Source organism: Mycteria americana, chromosome 7 (genome assembly GCF_035582795.1).
Source record: "Mycteria americana isolate JAX WOST 10 ecotype Jacksonville Zoo and Gardens chromosome 7, USCA_MyAme_1.0, whole genome shotgun sequence".
Lineage (NCBI taxonomy): Eukaryota > Metazoa > Chordata > Aves > Ciconiiformes > Ciconiidae > Mycteria > Mycteria americana.
In genome coordinates, this window is record NC_134371.1 from 25,840,365 (window position 1) to 25,862,582 (window position 22,218).

A 22,218-nucleotide genomic window follows, 5' to 3' on the forward strand; every position below is an offset into this window, starting at 1 on the left:
TCCAATATCCCATATGTTATTGTGTCAAGACTTCCTGTGTGGGACCAAAACATTGTTAGCCGAAATTTCTGAGTCTCCTTGCCCTAACTGACATGGGGTGGGGGGTGTGAAATCAAAACTGCTAGTAGCACCAGCAAGTGTCAAATCAGATATTTAGGACAACAGGATCATCTGCAAAGGAATTTCTTTCTATCCCTTGATAACTGTTTCAAAGAGAGGCCAAACACTCAAGGAGAGGTTCTGCCTCAGTCCATATTCACATTTCTAGCCCTCCTCCGCACCAGGAGCAGGTGCAAATCTGAATTGAGGTGCTAATACGCTACAAACTGCTCAGCTGAAATACAGCAGTAAATCTTAGCTTTCCAAGTTCCACTGCATAATTAATTTCTTATTAGATCTTATCAGATAACCACCTGTACCTAGATTACTACATTCTAAAATGAGGTACCTATCTAGTTAGCCTTTAAGTAGATGATTTTCTAATAGGCGGCATCTCAGTTTATCTGCATGCTTCATTTTTACAGCCTTATATTTATGTTTCATAGTTTGGTGACCCGTTGGGAGATTCAGCTTCTTCTGTAATAACACACTGAATGGGGAATTGTGGAGGAGCATTATGGCCTGTAGCCACTTATTACATAAGATGTCAAATTTCAAAAGCCAGACTTAGCCCCGATGTAGTTCTGTCAGCTTCAGTGATTTGCACCAGGACTGTTTGGTTTTGAACATGAATGTACAAAGAAAAGCTGTGGTTTCCAGTCTCTGGCAAACAGTAAATGATGTGGATCATATATTACATCTATAATATAATACAATACATATAAATTTGTCAATAGGTAGTATTTGAAAAGTGAAGCGGTTAAACCCTTAACACCCCCCCCCTCCCCCCATTCACGTTAAGTGAGGGTTTTTTTGTACACAGCTATCGGAAAGTAACGTTGGAAAGTCGCCGTTTCTCATCAAGATCACTTATTTTATAAATATCAGGTTTCGTATACCGATGCTTCCTCTAATCATAAATGGTTACGGCTAACTCGAAATCAGAATTAAGCAGGACCACCCAGCGAGAGCAGCGCAACATTCCTCGCTTGCCCGATGCCCGTGGCTGGACACGCTACGGAGCGTCCCGGCAACAGAGAGAGGCTCCTGACGCGCTACAGCAGAGGTCCGGACCCGAAGGCGGCAGAGCCGGCCCCTCTTCGAGGCGCCCCAGCCGCGCCCAGGCAGCCCACCGCCGGCCGGGGCCTGGCGCAGCGCAGCCCGGCGCGGGGTCCGGTCCCGGCGGCTTTTCCCCGCACGGCCGCCAGCCCCCGCCGGCACCGGCGGCTGCACGGAGCTCCTGCCGGCAGCCCGGGTCACGTGTGCGGGCCGTAATCCCGGAGAGGGGGTGTCGTTACCGGGGGAAGGGGGCGGCGGGAGGAGGGGCTGCCGCCGATGAGGGCTGAAGCCGGGTGCGCGGCCGGCTGCGGGCGCCGGAGCCGCGGGCGCCGCTGCGGGCGAGGCGGGGGCTGCGGCCGCGGCCATGGCCTGGCCCTGCATCAGCCGGGTGTGCTGCCTGGCCCGCTTCTGGAGCCAGCTGGACAAGTCCGACCTCTCCGTGCCGCTCACCATCCACAACTACTCGGACATCGAGGAGCAGGAGGACGGGCCGCCCCAGCGCGGCGGGCCCCCCCCCCGGGGCAGCGCCCGCCCGCCCGCCCCGGCCCCCCGCCCGCGGGACCCCGCCGCCGCCGCCGGGAAGCCGGGCGGCCGCAGGAAGGGCCGGGCGGTCGCCGCCGGAGAGCCCTTCGCGGCGGAGACCCAGTACCGGCGGGACTTCAGAGCGTGGCCCCTCCCGAGGAGGGACGCCTTCCCCTGGGTCAGCGCCAGCAGCGGCGGGAGGGACGGGGCCGCCCCCCAGCCCGCCCCGGGCCGCGCCGCCTGCGCCCTGCCCGGCGGCGGAGGGAGGCCGGCGGCGGACGGCTGCGGCGGCCCCGAGCAGCTCCGGCCGCGCTCGCAGGCGGACGGCGGCCACACCACCTCCTACAGGTAACCAGGCCCGGGCGGCCGCCCCGCTCCCCGCCCCGAGCCCCGGGGGGCGCTCCCTGCCGCGGGCGAGGGATGCTCCTCCGCAGCGCGGGGCGGGGATGCCGGCAAGCGACCGCGGCGGGGCGGGGGGGGGGAGCTGTAACCAAGGGGAAGAGGGGGGACGGGGCTGCCGCCGCGCCAGCGGGCTCAACCCGTCGCCAAAGCCGCGTTTGCTTTTGGAAGTGCGGTCCTTACAAGCGTCGCTTGTTCCCCAGGCGGGTGCCTGGCCCCGGCCCGGCGAGCCGTCTGCCTTGGCAGCAGAGCCTGCCTCGGGTACGCACCGCGGCCGCCACAGCCGCCAGCTGGGCCGCCCTGCGTTTCCGAGCTCCTGCCGCGGTTGAGAGAGAGAGATAAGGGAGTAAGCCGGGGTGGGATCCATGATGCCGTCCCTAGCGCAGCAGTGCTTTACCTACCCACTGCTGGGAGACACAGGACCTCCGACAGCTGGAGCTGCCCAGGACCCGTCCCTACTCAACGGTCACGCTGAGCTGCGCTCCCCGAATCTGTCAGTGCCATCATCTTTTTCCCTTTAAAACTCCTGGAATGCCAACGTTCAAGGTGAGCCAAATCATTGCCTCAAAGATCAGTCAGACATGAAGACGTAGGGGATATATCCCCAAAAATATGCCATCTAATGGGTAATGGGAAAGAGTCACAAACCACCTTTCCCAAAGAGCCTTTAAAAATTATTAAGTGACTTCTATGTTATTAATGCCTTCCTTTCCCCGTGATCGGTATGACTGGTTACAGACACTTGTTTTCTGGAACAAGGAATCGGATGCACCTAAATTCAACCCTTGTTCTCACTGACATCCACCATGGGAGGAGAGGGGACTTCAGCTCCTACAAGGCTGCTGTTGAATATTGTGCCAGTTTCACCTTGTTACCACATGCTTCCTCGTAATGATGTTTGGCAGGTTTTAATATACCTATGAGGTATATTAATGGAGTAATTATTTTTATTCCAATAGAAACCCAATCATTTAAACCCTTATTACCTATTATGTACCTAGGAGACATTTCTCTTCATAGTTGCAATTCATTAGATTATTTATCACAGCGCTTTTAAGACAAGCACACTGGGGGCCCTGGGAAGGATTACAGGCCTGCACGGGAAAGCGTATTGCTTATCCCACCCTCCTCACACAGGCAGCTGCCCTGGTACTAGTGCAGTTAACATATGGACTCTGGAAGGATAACTGCAGTGCTTGAATTTATGCGCTATTTTATCCTTTGCCACATCTCACAGGACAATCAGAGAGCGATGATTATTTTTGAAGAAAAGCACTTTTAAATTTCAAAGCAGCACAGGAATTACTTCAGATAAACCTGCCTAGAACAAGACTAGCGAGGTTCATCTTTCAGAAATGCATCCATCTCTGCATTGTTGTTGAAGCTGCCACTGCTTCTTCAGCCTGACCCCAGAGGAAGGGTGCATTAGCCTGCGTTAGAGCCACAGCTTCCCTACAGCTGTTGTAACGCTCAGCAAAGAGTCACTTCTCACACCTTTCTTCCCTCCAACTTGTCTGTTCTTACACAGGGCTCTCAACTACTGTCACAAAAGAGCAAGAAGTTTACAGAATCACAGAATCGTATAGGTTGGAAAAGACCTTTAAGATCATCAAGTCCAACCATAAACCTAACACTGCCAAAACCACCACTACACCATGTCCATAAGCACCTCATCCAAATCTCCTTTAAATACCTCCAGGGATGGCGACTCAACCACTTCCCTGGGCAGCCTGTTCCAATGCTTGATAACCCTTTCAGTGAAGAAAAATTTCCTAATATCCAGTCTAAACCTCCCCTGGTGCAACTTGAGGCCATTTCCTCTTGTCCTATCACTTGTTACCTGGGAGAAGAGACCGACCCCCACCTCTCTACAACCTCCTTTCAGGGAGTTGTAGAGAGCGATGAGGTCTCCCCTCAGCCTCCTTTTCTCCAGGCTAAACAGTCCCAGCTCCCTCAGCTGCTCCTCATAAGACTTCTGCTCTAGACCCTTCACCAGCTTCATTGCCCTTCTCTGGACACGCTCCAGCACCTCAATGTCTCTCTTGTAGTGAGGGGCCCAAAGCTGAACACAGTATTCGAGGTGCGGCCTCACCAGTGCCGAGTACAGGGGCACGATCACTTCCCTAGTCCTGCTGGCCACGCTATTTTTGATACAAGCCAGGATGCCATTGGCTTTCTTGGCCACCTGGGCACACTGCTGGCTCATATTCAGGCGGCTATCAACCAGCACCCCCAGGTCCTTCTCTGCCAGGCAGCTTTCCAGCCACTCTTCCCCAAGCCTGTAGCGTTGCATGGGGTTGCTGTGGCCCAAGTGCAGGACCTTGCACTTGGCCTTGTTAAACCTCATACAATTGACCTCGGCCCATCGATCCAGCCTGTCCAGGTCCCTCTGCAGAGCCTGCCTACCCTCAAGCAGATCAACACTCCCACACAATTTGGTGTCATCTGCAAACTTGCCGAGAGTGCACTCGATCCCTTCGTCCAGATCATCGATAAAGATGTTAAACAGGACTGGCCCCAATCCTGAGCCCTGGGGAACACCGCTTGTGACCGGCCACCAACTGGAGTAAACTCCATTCACCACCACTCTTTGGGCCTGGCCGTCCAAGAGTACACCCGTCCAAGCCATGAGCAGCCAGTTTCTCCAGGAGAATGCTGTGGGAAACAGTGTCAAAGGCTTTACTGAAGTCTAGATAGACAACATCCACAGCCTTTCCCTCATCCACTAGGCGGGTCACCTTGTTGTAGAAGGAGATCAGGTTGGTCAAGCAGGACCTGCCTTTCCTGAACCGATGCTGGCTGGGATGACATACCAACAGATCACACGACAAAGCACTAGCTGGGATGACATACCAACATGCAAATCAAAACAAATTTTACAAAAATTAAGACTTAAAGGTAGTCCAGGAAGTCCTCATGGCTGACAGGAGGACCAGTGCAGGATGAGGACGGAGGCACAAGCCAGGGCAGCCACACTAGGACAAAGTTCTCACATAAAACCTTTAAGCTGTTTGAAGGCTATGCAGTACAATTAATGCAGAGAGGACTATACAAGTCAAACCACTTTTATCTTATTCCAGTAATTCCCACAGTTTGAGTTATCACCTAGTACAACATTGTGAATTTAAGAAATCCCCATACCACTGACCACACAGGAGTCACCACAAGCAGCAGGAGAAAAGTCCACAATAGCTTCCCAGGCTGCAAGAGTCTATTTTGATTTAGATTTGTTGCTTTTTTTTAAAGGAAGACTAAGCAGGTACTTGGCAGAGTTACTCACGCTCATTTGCAGTTACACTTGGGGCACTGGGTTTGTATCTGGTAGCTTTAGCCATGGCAAAGCCCCAGGAGCACTCCCCCGGTCTGAGGCAGGGAAGGAGTGATCCACAGCATACCTACCTTCTGTGAGCTGAACACTCACAAGCACAAGGACGTTTCCACTGACACCACTACAGTTCAGTCCTCCTTTCCTCTTACCTTATTCTCCAAAGACAGCACTGCAGTCTGCAAACATTTATCTCATCTCCAGGCAGTAGCTGAACAGTACCATTAAGGGTTGATGTTCTTCATCTTCCTCTCTGACAAAGGCCACAAGACCCCTACTTGTGCATTGAGCCGTCCCTCAGTGGCTATGCACAGCTCCACTACTTTCTGGCAGCAGGGACCTGCCCTGCTTCTTGTAGGCTGCACCCACCCACAGGTGAGGAGGCAGCTGGGGAAACAGGAGGGCCAGATCAGCCGTGGTAGAGGCAGAGCAAGGGGGTTTCTGTTACCTGGGGCAGCAGGAGGGTCCTGGGCCCCGAGAAGCTTGGTGAACCACATAATATCTTAATGGGGTTTGGGAAAAGGGAGAATGTGTCCTGCACAGAGACATGCAGGCAGGGACCATGGCAGGTGGATGGTTAGAGAGAAGCAAAGGTGTGGAAAACACACACATTTTTTGTTAGACACTCTCATTTCCTTGCTAGGGAGAACCCTGGAGAGATTCCCCCTTTCCTGCTGTTGCAGGAATATCAGCCTTTCCCTATGGCTCAGCCCTGCGAGCAGGAAGGGTGGCCCTGAGGACCAGGCTCTGTGTGTGGGGTCAGCTGTGTCCGCTCTCAGAAGAAATGGGTCTTTTGAGTCCTGTGTGCTCCAGGTGCTTCAGCAGGCTCTGCACCCAGCCAGGTCAGGCATGCACCACGAGGCTCTTGCTGGTAGGATCGGCTGCTGCCATGTGGACACTGCCAGTCAGCACTCTCCTGCTGTAGTCTGTGACTTTGTCAGGTCTCAGAGCTGGCTGGGCTTGCTTAATGGGAAAGACAAAAGATCTGAAGGGAGGGAAAGACTGGCTTGAACAGGACAGTGCAGAAAAGTTGGCATTGATACATGGTCCACTCCAAGCTTTTAATGGCAGTGGCGGTTTTTCTTGCCTAATTCTGTAAGGTGTTGGTAGGGTTTTTTTTAGGTTTTGTGGTTTGTTTGTTTCTTTTTAATTCAGGGATTTTGACTGCGTGGTTCTACAACAGCCTATTGCGTGTTTGTTTCTGTAGAGCACCCAAGTGTGGCGGCGGTGAGTCCTCTGTAACATTCAGCACTGTTTGATATGCTTTTGTGCATCAGTGCACTGCTCCCGTTAGATTTCATTCTGCAAGTTCCTACTACATCTTTCTCTCTGCACTCTTTTTTAAGCACAGAAGGAAACTCGGCTGCATACAAAACTGGCTGTACGTGGTGCAGCCAGCCAGCCTGACCTGGCATTTACCAGAACAAAATAAACCCACCCCCAGCATCAGTGACCAAGACAAAAGGACCAGTCCCATTCCTAGTGACTTCTGATGGGAGTATTTCTATGGCTAGAAGAAAGATAGAGGTAGAGGGGGTGTTGGAAGAATACCTGTTTCTCTGAGGAAGCAAAGGTATTTTTAATTTTGAAAGAATAACTCTGTATAAAGGGTGGAAGGGCAGCACAGCTGCCTGCCCTCCAAACTATTGCCCTGTGTCCCCAGATCTTTGGGGCAGCTCCTGTCTCCAATCCCTGATTTCGGCTGGAGTTCTGCAGGCTCTGAATAAAGGCAAACCCTAACTGGGCTACATGGGGGGAGCTCAGGCACACAGACCAAGGCAGGTTGATACAAGCTGCACTTGAAAGGCTAAAATGGGATGTGCTCCAACTGTGAAAAGATCCTGGGGACTGCTGCAGAGGGTTGCGGTACATTACACCTTAGTGATTCTGGAGGAGGCAGAAGGAAGCGCTTAGCGGCCCCCTCTGCACCTTCCCAAGGGTTTGTCCTTTGCGGTCATGGAAGTGGCTGCTTGCTTTCAGCAATAAGTTGCAGGTGCTGTGTACTTCTGACTTTGTACACAATTAATTGTAGTACTAGGTCTTGATTGCATTTAGCAGATATTTTAGAAACAGATAAGTGCTTTACTTAGCTCCCTTCGACAGTGGATGAGAGAAGCTGATGCTGTCAGCAGGTATCTCCAGCTGGCTCTGTTCTCTGGATGTCGTCTTCTTGTTAGAAGGCAACGGGGATGAGGGCACAACCTCTCTGCCAGGGCTGGTATTGCTGGGCAGAGAGCCCTGTTCAAAGCTCAGCTGTACTTCTTTAAGTCACTTCAGACCTCAGTTTTCCCTTCAGTAACCTGCCGGTTTCTGGAAAGCACTTCAAATGTGTAAGTGAAAATGTTGCATCAGAACTGTGAGCGATTGTTTTGCCTCTTCTTCCCCCACCCATCAGCTTTGCTTGTATTAGCACTTGGAGAAGGGGGAGGGTGACTGCGAATTTCTGCACAAAATCAGAACGCCAGCCCCGAACTGAGCCTAATCTCTGCAGTTGGTGTTTCCACGCTCTAGGTGTTTTGCGTGGGCGTGAGAGTCGAGAACACCCAACTTGTTTGCAGGTGGGAGGCACAGCAGTAAAGCAGACCAAACTGAGGGCCTTGAGATCAGCAGGGTTTCCTGCTCACCCAGAGTGAGCAATTTTGTTTTGTTGCTTTGAAGAAAAGAAAATGCATAAAGAGCTGGGGTCGTTAAGGAGAAAGAGCCTGATGTGCCATTGCTAGTGCTTTCGGGAAGAGCAGCGTGGAAGATCCCTTGGCAAACTGAACTCCCACCTTCTTGTGTGAGCATGTGCTGTTGCACTGTGACCAGGAGCAGAGACGTGCTCCCCACCAGGGGAGATCCTGCAGAATGAAGGGGAATGACACTTTTCCCATATTTTGCTCTCTATAATATTCACCTGCCTTCACACAGTGCTGGTGCAGAAGGGCAAGGTGAACTGTGGTGACTGCTTCACATTGAAAAGCACCTTATTTCAGCTGTGCAGAAGAAAACAGAGAAAATACCTGCACTCATGTTCAGCAGAGTATGGGATCACAGCACACACCTGAGCTGGCACGGTTAATAGTACTGTGTATGAGGAGCTCCATCCTTGATCCAGCAAGATATTTAAACACTTGCTTATCCTTAATAATAGGAGTAAAGCTTTTATAATCACGGCTTACAGTTATCTTTACATTCTTAAGTATCTTGCTGCTTGGGGAAATTAATACTGAAGCCCCTGAATTTTATGCTATTTAAGAATTAAGCTTGCTTGGTGCAGGCGTTGGGATTGATCCAGAGAGACTTGCTGTGTGCTGCATAGTCTGGCTGAGGGAAGGGAGGGCTTGGAGGGGGACAGAGCTATGGGAGGAAAGAGCGAGGGGGGCTGGAAATAGCGGCGCAAGAGAGGACGTCTGTTCTGCAAAGTATGCTGCAGAACTGAAATGGGGAAGATGCAAGGCTGTTGCATAAAGATAGGAGGAATTTCCTCCACTTAAAGTACACCTAAACTCACGTTAGAGGAAGAGGGGAAAGAATGGGAAATGGGATAGTGACAGAAGTCAAGACCCTAAGACCTACCCACAAACCCCATTCACACAGTTCCGATAAGAGGGAAGCAGCTGCCTGTCCTATCACACCACTCTGAGTGCTCCTTCCTCGGGGATCTGTCTGCGAGCAGAGCAAGCCCCCAAAACTCACCCCAAGACAACAGTTTTAGGCCTAAGGATTTTTTTCTGGCATTTCAGTCCAGTCTTTTGCTGTTGCTTCTTTCCTGTGAGTTATGAGCAGCTCCAAGTACTGCCTGACCTTGCTACAGGTGAGAGCTGAGACAGGAAGCAGCCAGGTGTCTTCTGCTTTCCTCCTCTGTAATTCCTGTGTGCTGGTCTCTCTACCCCTCTGCTATGTCTTTCCTCTACTCCTCTAGCTTTTTCTCTCCTTCAGCCTTTCCTTTCCCTCATTTCTGTCCTCGTGCTATGCTGTTTGGCTGGACAGGGGAATGGGCACAGTCTGCTCCTGTGTCTGAGACTTGGAAGGGCCTCCAGCACCCCACCGGTGTCTGACATAGCTCAGAGGAAAAGCAGTTTAATGGCTCTGCTATCCAGGCTTTGTCCATCCTGCAGAGCTCTCACTGCTGCATCCATGACTCATGACATTTGCAATCCTCTGTTGACCAGGAGCTGCCACAGCGCCCTGATCTGTGCAGGTCTTTGCCCTAAGCAGACACAGTCTGTCCTCTGGGAGAGCACCACTGGCTGCCCAGCTCTGCCTGGGCAAAACAAACTGTCCCACCTGAAGGGGTGGCTGCGCGGTTCTGCCAGGAACCTGCCTGAGCACCTGCGAGGAGCTGCATTGCAAACAGGGTGCTGTTTCATACCCCGTCACCTTTTGCCCAAACCCCTCACGCACCAGTCTGGCTTCCCCAACAGACATCTAGAGTAGTGTGTCCTTTGAAAAGAAAATAACAGAGACCCCCAAACTGTGCACACTACTTTTCTTCTGAAGGGAAAATGGGACAAATGTTCATTATGGTGCTTAATTCTCACTGGTGTACTGGGTATGAGAAGAAAGAGGGCAGTGGAAGAATAAATTCAGACTAGCCCAGAGTTATGTTCAGCTATACAGGATAAGCCTTTTTCACTATTTCTTAAATGAGAAATGGGATTGTAGTGCAGTGGCTCCAAACACCACTGATAATCACATGAAGCAAACCATGACATAAAGATGAAGTACTAAAGTGCCAACTGTGATAGTATTGGTGGCATACTACGAGGCAAAGGAATACTATAAATACTGAAGGTAAACCTGGCTGGAAATGGCAGCCCCAGCATTGCAAACAGCATGGTCGGTATTTGATTTCCACCCTCTGCCTCCCCACGCCCAGTAGAAATGCCCTCCATCTCAGTGAAATCAAAAAGCTTTCTAGGTTAGATTTTCACTAGGTCAGTGAAATCGAAAAGATTTCACAGGCAGCTTTCTCTGCAAGGCCAGAAAACATTTGTGGAGCACGTGAAACTGGGAAAGAGCTGGAGGCAGCACATGGGCTGGCAGCCGCGTGGCTTGCAGCACCCAGCACCCTGAGCTGCAGCAGGCAGAGCTGGCAGCAGGGGCACGCTGTGTTTGGAAGGAACAGAAGGACCAATCCTGAATCCATCATTCCAAAATCATGCCCTGAAGTCTGTGAGGCCACACGGTGAACTGTGGTGAGAGCCGGTGGGAGCATCCCCTCCACTTGACCCCCTGTCTAGGCTGTTCGACAGCCCCAGTACAAGTGATCCTGCTCACCTGGGAAGGGAGATGGCACACAACCACCAGCTCAGTGAAACAGCTCTCTTCAAAGCTGGGCTCCGTAGTAACCCTCTGGTAGTTATAGTCTAACACCTTTCTTGTTTCTAGCGTACACATTAGCTGTACTCCCACTTGCTCCATCTCCCGTCACCACTGGGGGGTTAAACTGTCCCCGCAGGACACAAGCCTCCTGGCTCCCCACACCGCATTGATCCAAACCTTCCCCTCCAGACAACGCATCCTGGCACATTACAAAAGAAGAAACATCTTTGCCTGGGCTCTATTAACCAATTACGAGAAAGAGCAAAGAAATCATCGACAAATCAGCGATTTATGTGATCAAAGCAGTTCCACAGAGTAATGGGGCAACCACCTGCAAAAAGCTTTTTCTTATTCCTTCCTAGAGCGAGTCAGATGTAAAGCAACAGCAGTACGCAAAAAGCAGTGCTTCCCTTTTGATCTCTACTTTTTTAAAGCCTTCCTACAACTCGGGAGGCCTTTTTCTTTCACAGCCCCAGTGCTTTAGTACTTCTGAGTACCACTAGGTCATTTCTATTTATGGAGATCAAAAATCTCACCTCTAGGTTGGAACAATGGAGAGCAAAACAGAACCTAAAGAGAACCTGGACGCTGAATTATGGGCCTGGAGGCTATTTCCCCTGCACTGCAGGTCCTTGCAGCCCCAAAGTAACCTGACAACTGCTGCTGTCTAGGGATGAGGGGAGGAGGAGGAGGGGTACAGCAGGAAGGACAAAGATGACTATCTCCAGTAGCAACAGCCGATGTCTCTTGTGTTCATCCCCAGCAGCAGCTGGATGTCACACCATGCAGGGCTCTCTCCCTCTCCATGCCATTTCTGTAATTTCTTCTCCCACCATGCTCTTCTCTTGCTAATAACTGCTACTTGTGTGATCTTGGACAAGACACCACCTGCGGTGACGGCTGTGGGGAAGAGTGGGAGAGGCAATGCACCGGCCGAGCTGGACCTGACGCTTCGGCTTCCTCAAGCACAGGGAGCAAACGTTTCACCAGGGAGTACGAGGGGGGAGACAGTCACTAAATCTTGACACTTGACATCTTAAACTAAGTAACATTAAGAAGAGGTCGTTCCTCTTCCCCAGGCTCTGAGTAGCTCATGCATTTTGACTCTACTTATTCCTCCATGACTGATTTCTAGTCAAGTCAGCAAACTGGTATTTGGGCTTGTGTTCCTTCTGACTCTTGGCTATACAGCTGGAGATGAGTGCCTGTGTCCTGCAAGCTGAAAGACAGAGTGAATTTAGTTAGCTGTACTTTCTGGACCAAAGGTTATCATTTTAATTTCTTGTTTTGTTTCAAGTACCCCAGCTCCCAAAGGGGATAAGTTGTGTCTGTTTTGCCCAGCTGTTCCCTGTGGCTCAGAGTCCTGGGTTCACCCAGGAAGAAATGCTGGGTCCAAATAAGAAATGCTATTGTGGATCTGAGCCGTGACTGTATCTGCCCTCACATTTCTGTTTCTGTGGGTGAAGGCAGAGCATTCCCTCATTGCATGTAGGTGCCTTGAAAATCGTTTCGGCTATCCAGGCTGAGAGGAGAACAATTTGGCTTCCAGCCAAAAGGAGGGTCGTGAGATCCAAAAGGGCTGTGGTTGGGGGCCTGCCAAATCAGCAAATGATCTCCTACAAAGCAGTGAGACAGAGCTGGCTGCAGAGACGGGTGGCACAGTCATTCATTGAAAGCCGGGGGCACGCTCCATTGCAGCGTAATGCAGTGGGGAGACCAGCCGGCATAGGAATGAATGGTTGGGAATCAATGCCACCAGCATCCTTGAGGCAATCCAGCTTTATGTGAGGTGGCAGGTTCCAGTTCCTGGAAACTGCTGGGATGTGATTGATGGCTTTGTACCATTTTGCTGGTATTTTGCCCAGTAGCTCTGTGTCCTCCCTTTGGCTGCGCAGCAGAGCAGAGCTTAGATTTAACTCGGCATTCACACGTGTCTGGGATTCCCTGCTGAAAGGTTGCCTTCTTGGGGTATCGCTTGGCCCAAATCACCTTTCTGCAAAGGTGCTTCCTTATCCTGAGGTGCTAAAGCAGCAGGAACCACACCATCAGCACTGGGAGAGCTGTGCAGGCACTTAACCTGCTGCCTGAGTGAGCTTGAACAGCAAGATGCAGAGAAGGCGGAAGGTGCGGCTCAGAACAGTGAGAGCAAACCGATTATAGAGGAGATTTGCAGTGCACATAGACAGCCCTGACAGGGGCCTGGTTTTGCTTTCCGATGGGCAGGAAGCTCTTCTGTAAAGCAATATCCGTTACTAACTGAGTGGATTTAAGAACTCGTTCCACCTCCACTCAAGCTGACAAACTGCTGTCAGCCCAGCTGCGGGCTTCTGCCTGTTTCCTTGTGCTTGCACCCGCACTCATCCACCCTGACAGGAGGCCAGTGCCGGCAGCTAATTCAGTCAAGAAACAGTAACTTCATTTTTTTAGAATTAATTGTGTTAGCATGCTGGTTTCTCACTGGCTTAGATGCAGTCCAGGGTTGTACCCTCTATCTACAGATCAACCAAGAAAAGAGGCAGCATTTTAAGGCTGAGTCTACGTTTAGGAATCAAGCATAAACCAGGCAGCAGATATTTTGGTAATATACTAAAAGGATCAAGACCAAACTACACATTCTAGAATAATAGTCCACACTTACACACACAAAATAAGATTTTTAAAAGAAGAATTTGCAGCTACTATCAAAATAGGAAATAACGTGCTTGGAAAAAATGAAAATTAGAAAGGCTGTGACCGCTGTGACCAAAGCTAAGCTTGGCACTTTAAAACACAGCCTATTTCCCTAGCCTGGACGTGGCTCAGGAGTCAGTCTTACCCCTTGATCCTGTCTATAATCAGCTAGTAAAATTCAGTTATTATTTAAATATGCCAGGGTACGAATGTAAAATTGTCACAGCTTCGTTAGTCACCTCTCCTTTTGCTACAGAAGCTGCCTGAACTGGTTGCCAGAGATACGTACACAAGAAGAGCAGAATTCTGCCTTCTCCTGAGAGCAAACAAGCCAGCTCGGCTGGCTGCTACCGCAGCATCCAGAAAGTCCTAATGGAGAGGGCATTAGTGAAGCCTGTTTGTGACGAGAAGTACAAGAGAAGCAGAGGGAAGGCTGCGGAAGGGAGCTGGCAGCTGAGTTAAGCCAGACCCTGCCATGCTGTTCTTCAGTGCTCTTGAAACACGTGTGGCCCCTTTCCTAGTGCAGCCTCTGCACCCGTGTCTGCCACGTCACTGCTCCTAGAGTCAGTCAGCCAAGTGCCACCTTCTCAGACGTTATCACACGGAGTCAAAGCACTTGCGCCCGTCTCAAGGAAAATGTCAGTGGAAGCATCTGCCAGCTTCAGATGCATTTCAGACTGAGTTGCCACAGAGGCGCAGCACAGCACACGTTGGCAAACGTGCCTGCTGTCGAGAGAGCTAAAGCCAAGCAAGGGAACAGCAGCAGCCTCCCTCCACATTCGTGAGGGGGAGGCACTCGCAGCCCCAGACCAAGATGTTTTACATTCTAAGTGGCCAATGAGTCAGCCGATGTTTTACACTGTACTGGTCAATGAGCTATCAAGCAAACAGTCACCCTGACTTTTTCTTATCCGAGAGGAAAGCACCAAGCATCCCCGGGAGAGAGCACATTTTGCCAGGAATAAAAGAAGAGTTAAGTCAGGGCAGCCAGTTAGCCCAGTCTATGCCCTGTTGCTTTCAGCCCAGGCTTTCTGAGAGAGGCAGGCCTCTAGGCTCAGTTCTTCTTTTATTCTCAGTATGCCTTAGACGGGTTCAATATTATGAACCAGCCCTGCCTTCTAGCTTTGCAACCACTCTGAGCAGAAGTACCCTGTGAGTATGTTGTGTTTTATGGGTTCTTCTGTCTTGACAATCTCATTTCAGGCAAGAGTATCGCCCGTGGACTGGAGCAAAACCATCCAAGCCTATAAAGACAAAGCAAGGCTTCATTATCCCAGAAGACCATTTTGTTCAAGAGACAAGCTACAAGGCAGATTTTAAGGTAATTAACATTTTTTAAAACCCCAAAGTCAATGCGAGTAAAACCCAAAGTATGCATCAGGAACTCCTCACTTGTTATTGCTGTGATGCATGTAGAATAAAGCCATGTCCCTTATTGACCACTCTTTCATCACTGCCCATTAGGTATGTGACTATGCCTTGCTTTCAGAGAGACATGCTAGAGAATGTCATTCTGTAACTTATCATAATTCAACCCGAGACCAAGATTTTAGACAGCATGACAGTCAGGAAGTTCAAAACTTGCAATTCCCTCAGTTGGATACCTTACGTACAAGGTGTGTGTCATTCTCTCTCTCTGCGTAAGGTGCATTTAACACCCTCTGCACGCACTCAGAGCAGTCAGTGTGCACTAGCGTTAGGGCTGTAGCACGAGATTCAACCTCTGGTGCTAACATCAACCACAGACACAGGTGTTCGCATGGGAACGTTTGCAGATCACTGCCTAAGGAACAGCACCTACCCAGACAGGACAAAACTCCCCTGTGCTGGTAAGCTGCAGAAGTTGCCCCCGCTACCAACACCAAGGATGATACAGCTGTGGCGAGGAGCCGACCCGCACAGCTCTTGGGCCTCTGAGACTTTCTTGGGATTTTCCTGCGAGTTTCTACAACCCTCTGTACCGGCCTAAGATTGTTTTCTTGTTGGCGAAATACACCTAAGCATTACTGAAAATCCCACGAGGAAATGTTCTCTCTGTACTCAGCGTTTTCCCTGACAGGGCCCCACACACTCCCCATCCCCTCAAGGAAGGAAAGTGCACACCGACGAGGCTCTGGTTTAGCTGCTTTTTGCATTAGACCACCAAAGAGAATGGCACTTCACAACCAACCACAAAAGCCATTCACAGGCTGCACCAAGTGACTCGGAAAGCAGAGACGGGGCCGGGGCTGAATTCCCCAGCCGCAGCATGCCATGCCATTAGAGCTAATAGCAGCTACTCCAGGGCCACATGTAAAAAGTAAATCTTTGCCTTCGAGGAGACGAGGAAGAAGTGTTTAATCAGCAGACAGTCAAGTGCCTCCTCCTCAGGGGATTGCTGGCACACTGCTGCGACAAAGCACACGATGGGTATATCCAGCTCCACTGAAAGTGGGACAGTGACCTCAGGCAGAACAGAATTTGCAAACCTCACCAAAACTTCCTCCTTGCTCTGAATAGTCTGGGCTGCTTACTGAGGTGCAGCAATGAGGATAGAGGGTATTGAACCCTCAAACCTTGTATTTTTAGCCTTGTATTTAATCTTGTATTTTGACCCTGGAGGGACAAAATACAGTGTCTTCCTATTTGGCAGAAAGGATGCAAAGGCGAGGGTCCTAGATGAACCCCTCAGAGTCCCTATCCCAGTTCTCGAGGAAGGGAAAGAGAGGACTGGAATCCCAGACACAAACACACGCTGCCAAGGACACCGCACTCTGGACCATGTAAGCAAAGGTCACATTTCCTGGAGCCCCAGGGTACCACCACGGCCTCTCTTGCAGACAGCATGGGAAAGGTGTAGTCTGGAATGAAGATGGTGCTGAGGAGCCACCAGTTCAAACCGAAGTCAGACTCTCCCTGGTTTACACTTGGCCATTTGGACTTTCCCTTTTGCCTCAAGCCCACGGCTTTGCCGGACACATGGGAGTCAGGTTTATGTTGCGTCCTGACAGCCTGCATGTAGGACTCAGACTGCTGGTTCTCCCCAGCTACTGAGCTGTGCACAGGCTGTTTGTGATGTTCCTCTTGTTCCTTAGTGTGTCAGATGCATCCCCAGAGGAATGGAAAAATCAGAACAATGCAACAACAACAACAAACGGATCAATAGCTTTCCCTATACTCTCTTTGCCTGTGGTCTTGCTCTTCTTTCTCTACTTGGATGGTGCCATCAGAACGCTCAGCACCCAGCAAAGCTTTCCACCCTTTCATGTTTTATGGCCAGATTCACCCAGCATCCTGGGCTGGATGCACAACTAAGGCCAGTCCTGTTTCAAATCCTTTGGGTTTTAAGCATTAGGGAAGACTAGGTGTCCTTCATGCTTCAGTACAACCACAACAGCTACATATTGGGTGAAATTCTGACTCCACAGACATCAGAGAGAGCAACCTCTGTTATCTCTACCTTTAAGAGGAGTTTACATCCTTATCAAAGTCCTTGCAGTTTCACAGCCTGGCATGGCCACTAACCAATTTTTCTCTTTCGGGTACTCCAGGTCTGTGCTTCTGTTCACAGAACTCATAGCTTGTGGCCCCATAAAGCATTACAGCAGAGCGTTTTGATGGAGCCTGGCTGGCATTCTCCAAAAGGTTAAGGACCAGACACACACCACTGTAATTCCTCTCACTTAAATCCAGCACCAGTCCAGCGGTGAATTTGTTGTGGTGTTCATAGAGCATATGCCAGCGGGGCTTTGTAAGAGGGCAGCTCTTTATCTTGCAGCGGCGGGTTCCTGCCAAGGCCTGCCCAGCCATGGTTATCCCCCATCACACCACACACCTCAAGGTCCAAGGGCTGGGTTACAACAAAGCCCCTCCTCAGCGTCGCAGCATCACACCTGCCTTTGAATCATCCTGTACGCTGAGGCCAGTCTCATCGACGCCCAGCCAAGAGCTAACGCTTGTCATGTAGTGGCACAGGGGAGAGCAGATAGATTGTCACAACACTCCAGACCCCTCAAACTCTCCAGACAGTCACACCCTGTGTTGCACTAACGTTTCTCTCCCCCCTCACCCCAATAGATCCCAGAGGTGAAGACCAGGTTCTCCCCCAACCCTTCTGCTGTTTTCCAGGCGCCGTCACGGATCCTCAACGTGTGAACCTGGACCCTCCTCACACCCAGGCAGCTTAAACGCGGCATTTCTGTTAAGATGTATCACTATGCAATTTTCATGAGGAGTGTTAAGATCAAAGAACTGGTACTATCAAAAGCAGCTCCAGCGATTAATGATATGCACACACACTTTTTGTTAACACAACAAACCGCAAAGCGCTCAGTCAGAACTGGCAAAACACGCTGCAAGGAGTGACCTAGTTTTTCACAGGAGCAGGTTCATTACTATGCCAGCTGGCGTCACATTAGGAGATTGACTTTGGGCAGCAAAGGCAGTATTGCAGGCAACATCCCTTCGCTTAACTACACAGGGTGGGAGGGAAAACAATCACAAGCAGGATGGATAATTAAAACCAAAAAGAGTTTTATTTAGCAGCACCCCCTAAGTAGGTCAGCGAAAGGCAGGGAGTGTCTGGCTGACTTCTGAGCTTCTTGAGGGGTTTTGGAGATAGGACCTCAAATGGCATCACCAGAAATCATAGCATCAAAGGGGCTGGTCTGAACTTCCAGGGTTGTTTTAGAAGCTAGAGGAAGCCAGCATCATTGAACTCTAAAATAAAACTGGCACATGCAGTGTCTTGGGGCTTTAAGGCTGGAAGGCTGGATATTTCCAAAATTGGTGGGCTGACGCAGGAGCAAGAGGGGACTGAACTTCGGGAGACAGCCCTGACAGCAACACACCAGCCTGGCTCGGAGAGGATTGCATGGACAGAGTCAGCTAGGCACCTACCAGCCTCCAGAGAATCTAAAATATTTATGTAATTTGTATAGCTGTTAGGGTGAGTGTAAATACTGTATATGGATTTTACCTAAAGCAATTTGTGATCCTTTAATGAAAAGGACATGCTTATACTTTAAAAAAATATTAACTCTTTGCATATGCAAGGTGGAAAATATTGCCTTGAAATTCCTAAATTATTGCCTGTATATTGGTAATGCTAATGCTAGGAACAACCAGAAGCGAATGTTACTTAGAAACTCTTCTTAAACAAAAATGTAATGTAGAATGTAAGACATCCTTCATTTTTAAGATAGGCCATTTTAAGTGTCATTATTCTAAAGCTGATTTTTTTTAGACTGGTGTGTATTTAACTTTTGCTGAGGTACATGTGTTTTAAGAAACCATTTTAGCCTTTATTCATCGAGACTGTAGTGGGTTTACAGTTTCTATCTCAACAACTTATGCAAGATAATTAGTCTACTGCTTATTTCATGGTTTTGCTAATTATTTGGGGGGAAAAAACCAAACTGAAAAAATTTTACTTTATGTGTTTGAAACATACAAATGTGTTGGCTAGAATGAAAGGAAACTATCAGACTTGAACAGTGATTGGATATTCATTCATCTGTAATGAAATGGACTTTAACACAGGAGGATTTTTTTCTTAATGTTCCTACTAGCTGAAGTCGAAGGCAAATTTAATGAATTTTGGGGACTCTGCAAACACGTATGCATTGCTGATAATTCCCATAAGAACAATTTTTGAACTGTTGGCATGTGGATTGTATTTGAAATACCTGCAGACAGCATCTTCTCACTGCATTATGTGAGAATTTAACGGTGCCACCTCTGTTTGTTACACGAGGAGGACCGAACACAACCACGAGAGTAGGTAACAACTGCAGTAAGCTGCGTTTGGTTGGGACAAGGGATGGCACTTCCCACACTCATCCTTGGACGCAGAGGAACATACAGTAATACCAGTGCTTGCCAAAATAATTTTTCAGGAGATTCATTTTTCAGGAAATTCATTTGAGACATTCAAACTGTACTAAGGGTTTTGCATGTTAGATGTTTCTAAGAATTCAATCTGCTTGTTTAATCTCTTTATAATGTTTTTAACGGTTTTGTTCAAACAATTTAAGTTCATTTCAATCCTGGAGTTTATTAACAGCAAAAAAAAAAAAAAAAGAAAAAAAGAAGAAAAAAGGATAAATTATCTATTCAGTCTCTCTTCTTAATTCATTGTATTTCTTAAAAAAAAAATCAACCCAGTTCTAAACAAACTGGTAATATAATAAGCTTGTATTTTATCAAATGGACTGGATTTAATTTAATAAATTAAAATGTATTTTGGCTATTGGTTCTTTCCCAAATCTTTTTTCGTTGTAAAACATAACCCTTGGGTATTCAACCTTGCAGGATAATTTGTCACTGCATTTCTCTCTCGCACAGCTGCACGTACAGGACAGCACAGCACACAGGACACCAAGCAAGGTGTCGTGGAGGTGCCTGACTGCATTCACAGCCATCAGCAGTCAATTGCTTACTCCTCAAGCTTATCTGCAGGCACAGACCCCCAGCAAGAATGGCTTCCAAGGCACATTTCAAGCTGTGGCCTGACTGCTGATTTGAAAGCGCAACTGCTTTCCAAAGGAAAGCTGTTGCTCTGCAGAATTCATAATCACTGATGGGATTTTTCCCAGACGTTTTCAAAGGGAAAGCAAACTATTCAGCAAGCAGTCCATCAACATGAAGGGGAAGAGGGGATGAACCAATGATACCCTTTGCTACATTCACTATCAGGGACACAGAGGCTAGATTACTCTGATGCAGGTGCCATGCTCTCAACACCCCCTTTCAGCGGTGCCTGCAGTGTGCCCTGTTAACAGAAAGGGAGAAGCAACTTGTGTTTCACCTCAATTTCACTCTGCCGTCTCAACACAGATCACGGGAAAATGGTGCTAGCTTTGAATTTTAAGAGAGGCCATTGCTTTACAGTTGCTTCCAAGAAAATTTTAGCGAGTAAAGGTGCCGAAGGTACAACCAGCTTCCCCAGATAGCGCAATGCCAGCTCTTCTAGCTATGCCTCAGAAGACTTCCAGGAGAAAGCCAAAGGCTCGTGAGCTGTTGCCTGGCTCCAACTACAGGAGAGATGAATGGAAGGACAACCAAGCAGGTACTTACCACTGCAAGGGACAGGGCAATGCAACTGGCTGCTGCTGTCTGCAACATACCTGTTTCTGCACGGAAAGTGCTTGCCTCAGCCAAATCAAAAGGCATCACACCAAGTTCCTCTGAAGAGGGCAAATCTACACAGGTTTTGCAGGCTCCAGGGAGTTGCGATGGTGGGACTGCTTCCAACGCTGCTCTCACACTAGTATTTGTCTTCCCACTTGCTCTGGGTTCACATCTAAGTCCATCAAGGCTTTCCAACTGTGAATCACACTGCAAACAAGGGTTATTAGACACATAAAGAAATGTCCTTCAAAAGGAAGGTTTTACACCTGAAGCATTACAATTTACTACCTATAGGGTGACACTGAACATGCTTGTTCCGTTCCATCTTGCTGACACCTGGCCTGTTGGGATGCTGAGAGTGAGTTTTGTGCCAGCTGCATCCACTATGCCAGGGAGCTGTGAACATCTGCACTTCCACATGTGGGAAATACTCCATTACTCAGGACAGTTCTCGTTACCTCAACTTGAAAAGTTCACAAGCAGTGCATTAACGATTTGCCTGCTTTCATAAACTGCACATTTCTCTTTGCATTGCACTAATTTCTTGGAGGGTGAACAATCAGCTGCAAACCTATCACCTTATTCATACCGATTTTCTCTATCTTAGCCACTGCAGTAACGTACGATCCTAGGCACCAACCCTGTTTACCACAAATGGATGTTGGTGCCATGTAGCCCAGAGAGGCTGCGTTTGTTTTCAGGGCAGAGATAGCACAGAAGGGATGGACGAACCCTTGCTCCTGGTGGCACAGGCTTTGGCGTGACCAAGACTGCACGCAGGGACCCAGACACACCGCTTGCTCCTGCGCCAGCTCTGTGTGCAAATGGCTTCATTTCTAAAGTGGATGGTCCTGCACCTTCTGGGCACACTGCACCTGACCACCACGTCCTGGAGATATGTTCACGAATGTGAGGGGCAGGGCTGCAGCAGCCAGGAGGGGAGGCATTGTGGTTAGCATCAAGGGCCCAGCCCACAGGGCGCAGGCAGCCTTCCTTGGCCACGTCGTCGTCATTTGGCTCTGGCAGCATAAAGGCAGCGCCGTGTGTGCTCATTTAGAGGAGGCACTTGTATGGGAGTTAGTACAAACAAGAACAAGTTTTGCAGTGTTTTGAAAGACAACGGAGCATTAAGTCTGCTCACAGACACCTATGATTCCTCCCCACAGCCTGGGGAAAACGGAGAAGTTAACTTTTCTTACTTTTTTTCCATTCCTTTTTGTATCGGGTGCCTGTGCCCAGGTGGTGGCAGTGGGGCTGTGGCGTCCCTGTGAGGAAAGGCCGGGGCTGCCCCGTGCCAGAGGAAGGGCCGGCAAAGAGGGACTGTTAAGGGCAACTCCCCAGTCCCCTGCACCTCTTGCAGGGGGAGCGGAGGTCGGAGTCAGAAATGAAGGACTGAAGTAGAGTCTTAGGAAAAAAGGGGTGGGAAGGAGGTGTTTTAGTTTTTTGTCTTTGTTTCTCACCATCCAACTCTATTCTAATTGGCAAGAAGTTCAACTAATTTTCCCCAGGTTGAGTCCGTTTTGCCTATGATGGTAATTGGTATGCGACGTCCCTGTTTTTATCTTGACCCACAAGCTTTTTCATCTTATTTTCTCCCCTTCCTCTGCTGAAGGGGGGTGAGAGAGCGGCTGGGTGGGCATCTGGCCAACATCAACCCACCATGCTTTTCAATCTTCCACACAAACCAATTACTTGCTGTTTAAACAGGCTGCTCTGGAGAATGAAAA

The 22,218-nt window shown here is 49.3% G+C and overlaps 1 protein-coding gene across 4 annotated transcripts; it reads left to right on the plus strand.

Moving 5' to 3' along the window:
• Positions 1-1,421: 1,421 nt before the first annotated feature.
• MAP6D1 (MAP6 domain containing 1) lies at positions 1,422-19,601 on the plus strand. 4 transcript variants are annotated; one of them, XR_012776471.1, is made up of 3 exons: positions 1,422-2,028; positions 2,283-2,625; positions 14,585-14,652. XR_012776471.1 is itself a non-coding variant. In XM_075507453.1 (3 exons), the coding sequence occupies exons 1-3, from the start codon at positions 1,523-1,525 to the stop codon at positions 17,513-17,515; spliced, it is 702 nt and encodes a 233-aa protein (XP_075363568.1). In that variant the 5' UTR covers positions 1,422-1,522; the 3' UTR covers positions 17,516-19,601. The 4 variants fall into 4 exon arrangements, 3 of the variants coding, with proteins under 3 accessions (XP_075363568.1, XP_075363570.1, XP_075363569.1); XM_075507453.1 differs by lacking the exon at positions 2,283-2,625 and adding an exon at positions 17,438-19,601 and having other exon boundaries at positions 14,585-14,702; XM_075507455.1 differs by lacking the exon at positions 2,283-2,625 and adding an exon at positions 17,489-19,601 and having other exon boundaries at positions 14,585-14,702.
• Positions 19,602-22,218: the final 2,617 nt, after the last annotated feature.